At 48.5% G+C, this 12,957-nt stretch overlaps 1 protein-coding gene across 1 annotated transcript; it reads left to right on the top strand.

Moving 5' to 3' along the window:
- Positions 1-3,042: 3,042 nt before the first annotated feature.
- Gsg1l2 (GSG1 like 2) lies at positions 3,043-12,552 on the top strand. Its single transcript, XM_013347181.1, has 5 exons — positions 3,043-3,352; positions 7,533-7,580; positions 9,171-9,323; positions 10,375-10,486; positions 12,303-12,552. Exons 1-5 carry the CDS (start codon positions 3,043-3,045, stop codon positions 12,550-12,552), a joined length of 873 nt encoding a protein of 290 aa, XP_013202635.1.
- Positions 12,553-12,957: the final 405 nt, after the last annotated feature.

The following is a 12,957-nucleotide window of genomic DNA, read 5'->3' as shown; positions in this document are numbered from 1 at the left end:
ACTGGGCACTGCCGGCCTTGGTTGGGGCCTCATCTTCCTGGCGCCCTTTCACAAGTGCAAGCACATCCCTCCAGCACTCCAAGATGTACCACAGGCGGTGGCCTCCTGCATTCCTCCTTGTCCAGAGAGGAAGTGTTTGCACAAGTCCTCTGCAGGCCGCTGAGTGTCTGAGCTGCTGTACAGCGATCTACCGAATCTCCAAGTTTCTCATCCCCCGCCTGCCCCTCCTAAAATCTTAGGAGATTTTTCCCAGACCTACCCCAAGACGGCTATGCTGCCTGGGACTTCCTCAGCAGGCCCAGAAGAAAAAGCAAGGCGTGCTTTCCATCCTGAGGATTCTGCTCCGTACACATAACCAGACTGAGGTTCGGACAGCTGGAGAGGAGGATGGGCCGGGATGCCAGGTGGGTATCTTTTACGGCAGAATTTCTTTCTAGGACATCAAACTTTTCTAAACTGTTCTGGGGCTAGCCACAGAGCCAGAGCCACCTCGGAGCTCTGGTTGTGTCAAGGTGACAAGGGCAGTTTGCCTGTCGCAGAGACAACACCAAGGTCTGCAGCCAAAGCCCATTCAGTGATGAGAGTTACATCTACACAATAGCAAAACAATGGGTAGAAAGCACAGAGATTGGCGCCTCCTGATTGCCCACGTGTTCTGAGCAGGCCATTGTGTTCTGAACACAATGATGCTCTGACCACCTGGATACTTATAAAATTCATGACCCATCACTTACTAACCAACACCCCATCTTCAGTTGTCAGCTACAGAACCTTCATCCCGTTTCTAGCAAATCTCCCAAGCTCAGCTACCGGGTCAGGGGCTGCTCTTTATCTCTCTGGCCTCAGAGCAAACTCCCATTCTCTAGCAGGTGCTTCTCTGTCTCTAAGGCTCTGCTTGGGCTCCCTCATCCTACCTCTGTCTAGATGGTTCCCAGCATTCTCTCCAACTTTTCCAATTGTAGACCCAAGTGGAAGGTGACAGACAAAATGTCAGAATGGCAGGAATCAAGGAGTCAGGTTTCCGTCCTCCCCTCCCTACCTCCTTTTCTCCTCCACCCCTTTCTTTTTTCACATTTAAGTCAAACCATAGCGCATCTCCATTAGCTGATCACAACCAGTGAATTCTGAACATTCGGGGGAAAACAGGTGAATACCACTATATAAAAGTCCCCAAAATCTTAAAACCCTTGTGTGGCAAGATTCAAATCTTAATAGGGAAAAGATCAGTCTGAAAAGGACTCCCAGGTGGGCTTTCGTGTTGGTGTGATTTCCAGAGTCATTGTGGTCATCTCTTTGGGACAACAGAGAGCAGAATAAAGTGGCAACGAGGGAGGTAAGTGTGTGTGTGTGTGTGTGTGTGTGTGTGTGTGTGTGTGTGTGTACGTGTGTGGTGTATATGTGGTGTGTGTGTGCATGTGTGTATATGTATGCATGTGTGTGTGGTGAGCGTGCGTGTGGTGTGCATGTGGTGTGTGTGCGTGTGCAAGGTGTGTGTGTATGTGGTTTGTGTGTGTGTGAATGTGTATGTATGTGTGGTGTGTGTGTGTGTGTGTGTGTGTGTGTGTGTGTGTGTGTGTGTGTAATGTGGCTATAAAGCTATTCTACACACATCAAAGGGGAGATCCCAGGTTGCATGGTGGGGGAGAAAACGCCTGCTTTGTACGAATATTCCATCTCACTTCTTTGAATGTTTCTCAAAGGCATCTCTCCTTTTCCTCCCTCCTGAAAGGACTTGCCTTGGCCTGCTCAGTACAACTTCCCCACCTGCCACCTATCGGGATGGATGCCATCTAGTGACAAAATGTGGTAAACCTGTCTGTGAGAGCACTGCCTGGTTTCTAGGGTTACCAAGAGCACAGAACACAGGGGCTCAGGCCTGGCCAGCAGGGAAGAACAGATGGAGGGACACAGCACAAATGCCACTGCCCGTTTACATCTGGACATCTCTAGTGCTGCTCCACACGTAATGAGGAGGCCGCCCGCGGTCTTCCGAAGCCACACAGACTCTTCCGGCTCTCCTTCCCTTCCTGCTTTCAGGCTTATTGAGTTTCTTATGTAAATTTCCACTTTTCCTGGAGCTCCTAATTGCCTTTCCTTTCCCCATCCTAAAAACACTGGGTTTAGTTTTTGTTTTATTCTTCAGACCTAACTAGAAGACAAGTTTCTTGAGAAACTCCACACTCGTCCCAGCCCTTTAGACTCGGCCACCAAGGGGGTGGGGCCTAGCCTTACACTCCCACAGGATCTTCAACTTCACTCCAGCAGTGGTCCATTCTAGGGGGACATGAGTGACGGCCCAAGGGCTTTGAGTCCCCTGGTTGGTGTGACTTTCTGCAGCCAGCTGAGCACACGTCCCTCCCCACTCTGCCCATACTCAAACCTTGAGGCAGACTGCCGGTGTTTTGCTTCTCCAAGTCCCTGAGCTAAACACCAGTCCTCCGCAGTTTCTCTTTCCTATGGCTGGACAAGAAACAGGCCCAGAAATTCCCCCAAGTTTTCATATTTCTTATATGCAGCCCCTAACTTCTAATGCTTCTGTATGCAAACAAAGGTTTGTGAGAGTGAGTGTGGTCTGTGAAACTAGACAACGGAGGCTGCCAGGAGCTGGGAGGAGAGGGAGTGGGAAATTCTTTAATAGCGGCAGAGCTTTGATTTTGGATTTTGCTTAGGGGAGTTCTGGAGATGGAGGTGAACAGGACACAGCCATGTGACCATGCTTACTGCTATTGAACTCTACACTTAGTGGTTAAGGTAGTAAAATTTTGTTATGCGTATTTTCCACCAACTTAGAAAATGGACCAATGTCCCCTGCACATATTCATCCTAGGGAAGACAGAAAGGCCCACTCTGAACTTGACAGAAGATTATCTCTGGCCACAATGCTTACATAAATGCTGTATGCTGGAATAAACTCGAGTTCCCCAGGGGACAGTGAACAAGCTGTGTCAGGACACCAGATGGCAGGGCTGGGGGATGGAGACTGTGAAGTAGTGGAGAGGAGGGGGTCCTTGCTCGTGCTGGCACTAGGAACTTCATTCCGCCATGGACAGGGCGAGGTGGCAGCGGGTACTGACCCTCCTCCCCATCTGCCTGGCTCTTGCCTTCTCCCTCACAGCCATGGGCAGCAGCCATTGGTGTGAGGGCATCCGACGGATGACAAAACCACTGTGCCAGGACCCCCTGGGGGGAGTGAACTGCATTCAGGTCAGCCAGGCCAGCAACAGCACTGGCAGGGAACACGATGACAGCCAGACTGTCCAGTACATCTGGGAGACAGGCGACGACAAGTTCCTCCTGCTCAGGTTCCATGCAGGGCTCTGGCAGTCCTGTGAGGAAAGCCTCAACAGCACAGGTGAGTGCAGCCTTTGTGTCCCCAGGTCAGTGCGTGCAGGGGTGCAGGGTGGCTCTGAGAAGCTCCAGAGCCAGCTTGCCTGGGGCTGAATCTTGTGTATGCCATGGACTGACCATGCTAGCTTAAGCAAGTCCTTTACCTCTGAGCCTCAATTTTCTCAGCTATAAAATAGGAACCCAGAGGTGCTTAGCTCCTAAAGACAGCGCGGAGATGAAGTGAGTAGATTCGTGGGAAGTGCCTGCAACGGTGCCTGACACACTGTTTAGGAAGCTCAATTGTGCATGTTGAGGGGGGAGCTGTGTGTGTGTACATATATGTGGAGACCACAACCTCAGGTGTCATCCTTGGGAACGATACCTGCCTTGAGACAGGCTCTCCCCTTGGCCTGGATCTCACTAAATAAGCGAGAACAGCCGGACAGCAATGCACCTAGGGATTCTCCCGCCCCACTTCCCAGCATTGGGATTACAAGGTGACATCACCATGCCTGGCATTTTCTCTTGGGTTCTGAGGATTAAACTCAGACCCTCGTGTTTTTGAGGCAAGCAGTTTATCAAGAAAACTGTCCTCCCCAAGCCCCATATGGGGGATTTTAATAGACAGAGAACAGGAGTCAGGGTGTTCTGGGCAGACAGAAAGGAATAAGCTGAATCTAAAGCAGCCACGCCAGGCATTTCCACTAGAGCACGGGCAATGAACGGGAGGAAGATTCAGGACAGACTGGAGCTCACATGGCCTGTCCAAGTCCCTAGGGCAGTTATCCCCCTTATATCAGGGCAAAACCTATATATCAGGAGAAACTGGCATTGTGTTGGCATCGGCATGCTATTTGTGATGTCAGAGGGAGGAGGGCCTTCAGATGAGCTGGGAGTTGTCTTCCTTGTAGCTTTCCCTGTGAGAAAAACTGCTTTTGCTGGATGTAAGGAAAGGGAGGAACTGAACTTTAAGGAGCCCAGAAACATGTATTCAGCTGGCCATCTGTATGCCCTGCAGTGTGTGTCCCTTTGCCATAGCAACATTAGGCTGCTATTGGTATAAATTATCCCTAAAACTTTGGATAAAAAGCCATTAGCCAGCTTATGTGTATGTGTGTGTCGGGGGAAGATCTTCTTCCTAAAATGGGATCTGGGGCAACATTAAGGACTGTATAAGGCTCTTTGAACTCCTTCCTCTAGAAGAAGCCCCCTTGGCATTCCTGTCAACCCAGTTGGCATTCCTACATCCTCCCAGCATTTGGGAGGCAGGTTTGCGACGAGTTAGAGGCCAGCCTGGTCTACAAAGTGAATTCCAGGACAGCCAGGGCTACACACAGAAATCCTGTCTCAAAAAACAAAACAAAACAAAACAAGAAAAGCTACGTATTAGAAGTTACAAATGCAAATAGTTCACAGGAGGTGGCACCAGCAGTGGATGAAGACTTTGGGATTAACAGTGACCTTGAACTTCATGCCTTGGCCAAGGGGTCATCCCTTAGAGTTCAGCCCAGCACTGGGATCAGGTCCTCTTGGGAACTCAGTACAAAGAGATCCTTTGCTTTTGCGAAGGGAGCTATTTGGAGTTTTCTCTCTCCCAATTAAAAAAAAAAATCTGTTTAGAGCTTTATACAGGCCAACAAAGCCATGTTTGCTAAGAAGTATAGATCATAGCACCCAGTCACTGACTACGTGGGCTAGCATCACAGCACCTGTGGGATTAGGGGCATAAGAAAGAGAGAGTAAGATCAGAAACGAATAAGAAGTAGTAGAAATAGTGGAGAGGCTTGGGAGGGGGTGGAACGGCCTCAATGCACAGGCAATAAGGATTCTGGTCCCAAGATGTTCCTAACCAAGTGCAGACAAGGGACTTGGGGGTAAGCCAACACCCCAGCTTTGCGCCATGGGATCTGACTGAGGAAAGCTTCCCTCTCTGAACCAGCTGTCTCCTGGCAAGCGGGCCCTTGAGAGCTTTGAAAAGGGAGTCTACGCCTCTCTCTCCACATCCTGAAATGCAGGTTTGGGAAAAAAGTGCCTGGTAGAGGCGAGCCTCACATGCTCTTTTCCTTAGGCAAATCTCCAAATCAATGGTATGTGCTTGAGTAGACCCTGAGCTGGTCTGCTGAACTTAGAGCACGCAGACAGGGGCATGTGGGTAGCCCTGGGGCCTTGGTTCAGGGGCAGTATGCAGAGTCAAGCACCCAGGGCTTGTATGCATTTTCCTACGGCTGGTTTGCCATGCCTCTTGGCCGCCCAAGCCTTGCCAAGCTATGTAACACCCGCCTCTCTGGCTTCGTGGGATTTGTAAAGATTTTTCTTCTTAATCCTGCTGGCTTTGTTCAGAAGGAACACCGTTTCTGGGGATTCACATTAATCAAGGGGTCACTCGAGTCTAGCTCTCTGGGCCCAACTAAACTTGCCCTTCTAAGCTATTGGGAATTCTCTTAATCTGTTCAGCTGGCTTTCTGGGGCTCTGTGCCCTGCCCCTGCCTGGCTCCTGGCTTCCCCTGCCTCTGCCTCAACTCCCGTCCTGTCCCTGCCCTGCTCCTACCTTCCCCTGCCCCTGTCCCTGCCCCTGTTCCTGCCCCTGCCCAGCTCCTGGCTTTCCCAGCCCCTGCTCTGCTCCTGGCTTCCCCTGCCCCTGTCCCTGCCCCTGGCTTTCCCTGCCCCTGGCTTTCCCTGCCCCTGGCTTTCCCTGCCCCTGGCTTTCCCTGCCCCTGGCTTTCCCTGCTCCTAGTTTCCCCTGCCCCTGCCCTACTCCTGGCTTTTCTTCCATTACTTCTGGAAAAGGCTGTTCTCAGACTAAGGACATTCACTCCTTTCATGTGCTTGGGATGAGGTTTGAGGGTGTCCCACAAACATTCATCTGCTGATCCTGGTCCCGTGCGGTGATTTAAGGCAGTAGGATTTTTCAGAGGCGGGACTAGTGAAAAACAATTAGATCATGGGTGCTATGCTCTTTGTCCTGAGATCCTGGTTAATTCCTGAGAGGGTGAATTCCTCTTGCCTCCTGTCATACAGTGGCTGTTCTCTATCTTGTGCTCACCCCCACTAGAAGGCCAGGCCCTCATCAGAGCCAAGCAGAAGCTGGTCTTTTGCTCTTAAAAGTCCAGAATTGTGAGCTACAAAATACTTATTTTCTTTGTAAAATATCCAGGCTTCAGTACTGTGTTATATAGTAGAAAACAGACTAATACATGCCTCCAGGCATTAGGCAGAAAGATTGCCTCCAAAACCACAGAGAAACCCTGTCTCGAAAAACCAAAAAAAAAAAAAAAAAAAAAAAGATTGCAAGTAGTGATGTGGGAAAATATATCACTCCTCAGGCAGGAAAGCCCCACTTGCTTTTCTTTTCCTTCCTTCTTTCCTTCTATCTTTCTTTCCTTGCTCCTTCCTTGTTTCCTTCCTTCCTTCCTCTCTTTCCAGTACTAGGAAATAAACCCGGGGCCTTGTGAATGCTAGGCAAATGTTCTACTGAGCCACACCCACAGGCCTGAAACTCCCACTTTCAACCCCTTACGCTACCAACTTTGTAACTTACTTTGAGCGTGACTTTCAGATCTGTAAAACAGAGATCCTTGTCCCGGCCTGTCGATAATCAAGCATGAAAACACATGTGGCATTCTGTAGCATGTTTTCACAACTGTTCCACTCCACACTTTGCTTAGACCCAGTTTGAGATAAAGAAAGCAAGGCTCAGTGAAGTCTGGAAACTTCCTGTGGAGATAGAGAAAGCCACGGAAGCTGCATCTCGGGGACTGAACTGTCACATGCTGCCCATGGCCTATTGCTGCTCTCACTGCTGACCTCCCTTTGCCCCCTCTTCCTCTGCCTGTCCCCCCTTCCTTGCTTTTCCTCCTCAGCTCCACTTGGCTCTGTTTTTACCCTCCCACTACTAGAGCCATTTTGCCCCACCCCAACCCCCCAGCCATGAGGAATCCTTTCTAGTTTCTGCTTTAGTAAAAGCAGGATGATCCTTTCCACCTGGACATGCATACTTCCTGGTAACATGCTAGAATTGCCTTTGGAAATATATACGGTATTTGTCTTTCTGGACTTGGGTTACCACTCGTGAACATCATTTTTCCAATTTCACCCAATTTTCTGCAAATTCATTTTTCTTTACAGCTGACTAGAGTCGTATCGACACAGCACATTTCTGTTCTCCGTTTGTCTGTTTGTTTGGCTGAGTTCTCCTTGTCTTCCAGGCGAGCGATGCAGATGCTTCCTGGGGGTGGCGCCCACCGAGGCACAAGGTAAGCCTTGTGCTTTCAGCCAGGGTCCCTCACCATTGTTTTCTTGGATATGGGGAAAGGATGAAATGGTTGGGTATGGTTTTCCCCACAAAGTCAACCCAGGCTCCATTTGTGTGCCTTATAACCCCACCATGTGCTGCAAGATGGTGGTCAGCTTCTCAGGGGGACGGAAGACTGATTGGTGGAGTCTGCAGCTTCCTGAACCATAAATATTCCCATGGTGGCAATCTCAAGCTCTGTGGGTAATGAAAGGCAGAGTCCGGAAGACACAAGCTCTGGAATACCTCGCCTTGGGTGTGCTTTCTTCTCTCCACCTCCCGTTCAGTTCGTGCTTGCTCTCTGGGTATCTGCTCTCCCAGAGGGAACACAGCCTTTATGAAGCTGCAGAGAGGATCACGTTAGTCTTAGGTGTTCCTCTGTCCCATCACCTGGCTGGCCTTGTCCGTAGTAGGACTTTTACAAATTTCCATTTCCCTTCTGTCACCTCCTGCCCATTCTCCACTCCACAACTTCAGAACACAGCTCCAGCTGCGATCCCAGCGAGGGTACACACGCAGCTTGGATGGAAACAAGAGATGTTGGCAGAACTGGAACCTACCCAAGGCTCTTAAATATTCAGAATATTCTGCCCTCATATTTAAGTTTGGGTATCTTCTTTTAACAGATTTCATTTTTGATTTGAGTATTGGGGTGTGTTTGAATCTGTACGCCTCTTCTGCAGAGGCCAGAAGAGGAGTGGGGTTCCCCTAGAGCTGGAGCTGCAGGTGATTGGGAATCACCAGACTCAGGCACTGGTAACTGAATGCCAGAACAGCAGGTGCTCTCGCCAGCCCCTGTGCGTTTTCTGTAAAGACCAGAGACAATGTCTCCATTGTAATAAAATATACTGACTCTTAAGCTGGGGAGGGGACATTCCCAGAGTATCTTGCGGCCTTCCACCAGGGTTTTACTTATGTTTCCCTTCCCCTCCCTTCTGTGGGCAGTCTTTATACCATCCTTGAGGCCCTAGGATCCCCTTGACTGACCAACTCTCCAAGACTCAACAAAGGTGCCTTTGGTTTTCACATTGAAGGCTTGCTGTCTTGCCTCGCTCCCGTTGACCTGTGTCCACAGGGTGTATTTATGCTGGAAACTTGGTCCTCAGGGTAGAACTACTGAGAGGTGATGAGGAACCTTCAAAAGTGGAGACCAAGGGAGGCTTAGGTCTTTGGGCTGCTGCCCAGAAGGAATCGATCCTTTGCAACCCTGAGTTAGCTCCCATGAGAGAGTGTTAGAAGAGAATAAGCCTGGCCTCTCCCGGCCTCTTTCCTGACCCTCTGACTTCATGTTAGCCTGGATTTCTCCTTTTCATCTATGGTCCCACCGTGATGCCAACCTCATGGTTCAGGATAGCTAAGGAAGTTTTACAAGAACACTTGGGGACTTTACAGCACCCAAAACTGGGAGCTGAAGAGAACTTTTTGTTTACAAAATGCCTAGCCTCCAGCTTTCATTATAAGAACAAAAAGTGTCTTAGTGATAAGATTGAAGGATCAAATCTTGCAGTTACGGATTCTGAATGGCCAGCATTTCTGTCCTTTCTGTTTATAGGTGTGTTGTGGCTCTCCATTGGGGCTGAAGTCTTGGATATCTTCCTGATCCTGGCAGGTGTCATCTTCCTGGGCTGCAGTGTGAGCCATTGCCATTCTGGATGCAACTGGCTCAAGGTGGATGCCTCCGTGGCCATCCTCATGGTGCTGGCAGGTATTTCCTAGCAGGGGCAGTCTTCCCCAGCCCACTCTAGAGAGGACATGATGCTTCAAGCCCTAGAATAGGCTGTCTGGTTCCTTCCAATCACTGGCCAGTTCAGAAAAATAGCTGGTCTTCTAGATAAGTCACTGGACTGATTCCATTGGGCGCAATAGTGTTGAAAAGAAAAAAAAAAAAAAGATGGGCACAGATGCAGAGAAAGACGTACCCATTTGTGTCACAGGCAGGGAGGAGGACACACTGGTGCTGGGAACAGCAATGATCTCACTTAGCAGAGGGGTTAGGTTTGGATCCACAGAGGAATCCTCCTGAGTTCAGGCCTCTGGTACAGGATGCTTGTATATAAGTAAGTATATACTAAGTAACTCTAGGGGAGTTACTTCATTTCAGCAAGTTGACTGTCATAGCTAAGCTCTGGTGAAGACGAAATAGGAGTGTATCTACTATATACATTCCAATATCTTCAAAATTATTACCAACCTTTGGTTTACATGTTCCACAGAGAACTCTTTCAATTTTTTTTAAATGCTACCTCTGTTCTCTGAGCAACTTAATTTAGCCTTCTAAGGTCCTTAAAGTTAATGTCTTCACCAAATAGAACCCTGAACATATGGCTTCCTTCCAGCCTCCAGACAGACACACAAAGTTCTGTTAATGTGTAGCAGTCCAACTTGTGCATCACTCCTGTGTTTGATGAACATAGCACATCTTGCCCAGGGATTAGCACTAGTAAGTAGAAAGATAAAATCCGATTGCTAGATCTTCCATAGCATGGAGAAGGGCCATGGACTTGTGGCGATTCCTGCTCAGGTCCTGGCATCTACTATGTTCTTCTGGGTTGTGGTCAGGCCTGTTTCTGGTGTCCCTTTAGTTTCTACTGTGGGAATGAGATGTCAGATGGAGAGTTTAAGGATGTGTAAGTGCAGATACTGAACAGGGATCTGTGGATGGTAGAGTGCTCCCAGCATCCAACACAGGCAGGGTAGAGCAGATTTCCCCCTGTGTTGTGTTCTAAACTGTAGCTCACAGAGCTTTACCTACACAGGACTCCTGGGCATGGTGGCCCACATGATGTACACAACTAGTTTTCAAATCACTGTGAACCTGGGACCGGAAGATTGGCGGCCTCAGACGTGGGACTACAGCTGGTCCTATTGGTAAGTGGCTTGGTTACCCTGCTCAAGTTCTGCTGGAGCAGGAGAGATGAACATAGATTTTTGTAGGAAAATAGACATTGTCATAGGACTGGTATCTGCCACTCTTGTGACTCGGTTGGTAGTATAACCTTTCCATAATCTAGTTTTCTCAGTGGTAGAATGAAATCACCTACCTTGACTTTTAAAGAGTTTTTGTGAATTATTTTCTTGAGTTTTTATTTGATTTTATTTTGTGTGCATTGGTGTTTTACCTGTGTGTATGTCTGTGTGAGGGCATTCATTTAGAGTGCTCCAAAGTCTCTCGCTCTCTGCACATTGTCAGCTGTGGGTCTCTATGTTACCATCTACTTCAGCTTCTTTGACCAGGGTTGATTGATTCTCTGATCTGTGAGTGTAGCAGTATGTCACTGGAAGTCATTTGGTTGCTGTGTTCCTTTCATAAAATAGTAGTAGTAGATTTCTCCCTAAGGCCCAAGACCTAACTAGTCTCAGGTTCTTTCCACTTTAGCTGTATCAGGTATGGATTCCATCTTAAAGAGGGAACCTTAAATCCAATTTTTTTTCACACTTTGGAACTTTATTTAACATTTCACTTTGGCCCAGTTTCATAACTGAAATCACCATTAAACAATAACGGTTAAAACATAAATTTTTTTAATGAGGCTGCACAAGAGATGAAATTTAAAAAGTGGCTGTGCTTGATCATCTGGCCAAAAAACAAAAACAACACCCCCAAAAAATGTCCACAAGGCTGTCAAAGAGCCTTTGCCCTTGGAATTTTTAAGGCACTATTCTGTTTCCTTCCTGCCTGTGTCGTTGCTGTCAAGGGGTCGGTACCATTCTGACTTGTAGTCTAGGGCTTTCTGGGTGTTCCTCCCATCTAGCTGCTTGTCTGGTATCCCACACTTCAGGGAACTTTTCCTGTGTTACTTCTCCATGGTTTTCTGTTCTCTCAGAACTCTTCCTAGTTAGGTCACTGGTGTTCATTACTCAAGGTCTTTTTCTTTCCTTATCTAGCTTCTTCCTCTTTTCCTTTTACTTTCAAGGGGGTGGGGGTTTCTTCCACTTGTTTTTCTAACCTTAATTCCGAGGCCAGGTGTGAGAAAAGAGCGAAACAGCCTTTGCTCCACAGCCACCTTGCCATAAAAGCCCTGTTTTCAGATCAGCCTTCCCCTCTGTCTCCCACACATCCTCCTGTCTTGGGATCTTTGTGCATACGCCTTCAGGAACCAAACTTGTGCTCTCAGAGGCACAGGGGCGTGAGATCGTGTCTGTGGCGTGGAAGACGTCTGAGGTCAGACTTTTGCCTAATGTCCTAGTGAGTGTGTGTGTGTGTGTGTGTGTGTGTGTGTGTGTGTGTCCTCTCAGGGACTCAGTGGGGTTATGTAATAGATTTCCTCCTGTCTTCTGACAAACCTTCCCCTTAAATACTGTGCTGCTCCTGTCTTCTATGGATGGGCCACTCCTCTCACAAATGCCTGCCATCCCTTCCCATCTCCTCCCTACTGCTGCTCTGAAGCTGTCCCTCGGGGAGGTTGTGGGGAGTGCAATGAGCGCTTGATGTCATTCTTCCCTATAAACTCTGCACTCTCCTACCTTGCCCTTTTCTAGGAAATGCAGAATTTTATAATTTGCTCCAACAATAAATCCTCCCAGTAAAGGGGAATCTCCCAACTTAACTCGAAGAGGTACCTAAAGGCACAAAACAGCATCCCCATGCACAGCAGTAGTGTCTGCTACCCCAAGTGGGTGGCCAACCCCAGGGCAGCCCTGGAATCCCACTTCAGGCCTCTGTTAACTGCGCCTTCTGTTGCAGCCTTGCCTGGGGATCTTTCGCCCTCTGTATGGCTGTGTCGGTGGCAACCATGAGCAGATACACAGTCACCCAGGCAGAGAAGCCAAAGGCACAGAAAGGCAGTCCATACCCTCAGCACAACATCCCACAGCCTGAAGCTTCACAGCAGGTTTGGCAAACAGGAGCTGTTCCTCGCCCTGTGGGACAAGTCTTCGTGAATGTTCTTGGACACCCTCCCCCAGCTAGAGGAGGCAAAGTGTCCATGTGCTAGCCAGTAATGCAGGGCAAATAAGCCAGGCATTTGTTACCCAGTGAGTATCTCTGGAGTGGTGTTCAGAAGACGATGGTACAGATAAACCTTCCAGTACTCATCTCTGGATTCAGCCTCTCACACCTCCTGCAATGCCAGCATCTTTAAAGGAGATAATGTTACAGAAAGTATCAACTATTGCTACACTAGTGTAAAGTCACTTAGGCATCCCTGACTCTGAGTCTAATAAGTCTCCCAAAGGAAAAGAGGACGAAGGAAAAGAGTCCCCAACCCTTACTGCAGATGTGGAATCTGTTACCCACACAGATTTAATGGCAGACAAACCTGGAATGTTTTTCTCTAGTTGACACAGGAAATATATGGACATATTATGCTTTCTAATTTTCGTGAAGAAGACAGACATTT

This window comes from Microtus ochrogaster, chromosome 7 (genome assembly GCF_000317375.1).
Source record: "Microtus ochrogaster isolate Prairie Vole_2 chromosome 7, MicOch1.0, whole genome shotgun sequence".
Taxonomy (NCBI): Eukaryota; Metazoa; Chordata; class Mammalia; order Rodentia; family Cricetidae; genus Microtus; species Microtus ochrogaster.
Note: the sequence above shows the minus strand (reverse complement) of the source record. Positions and strands in the feature narration are given on the sequence as shown.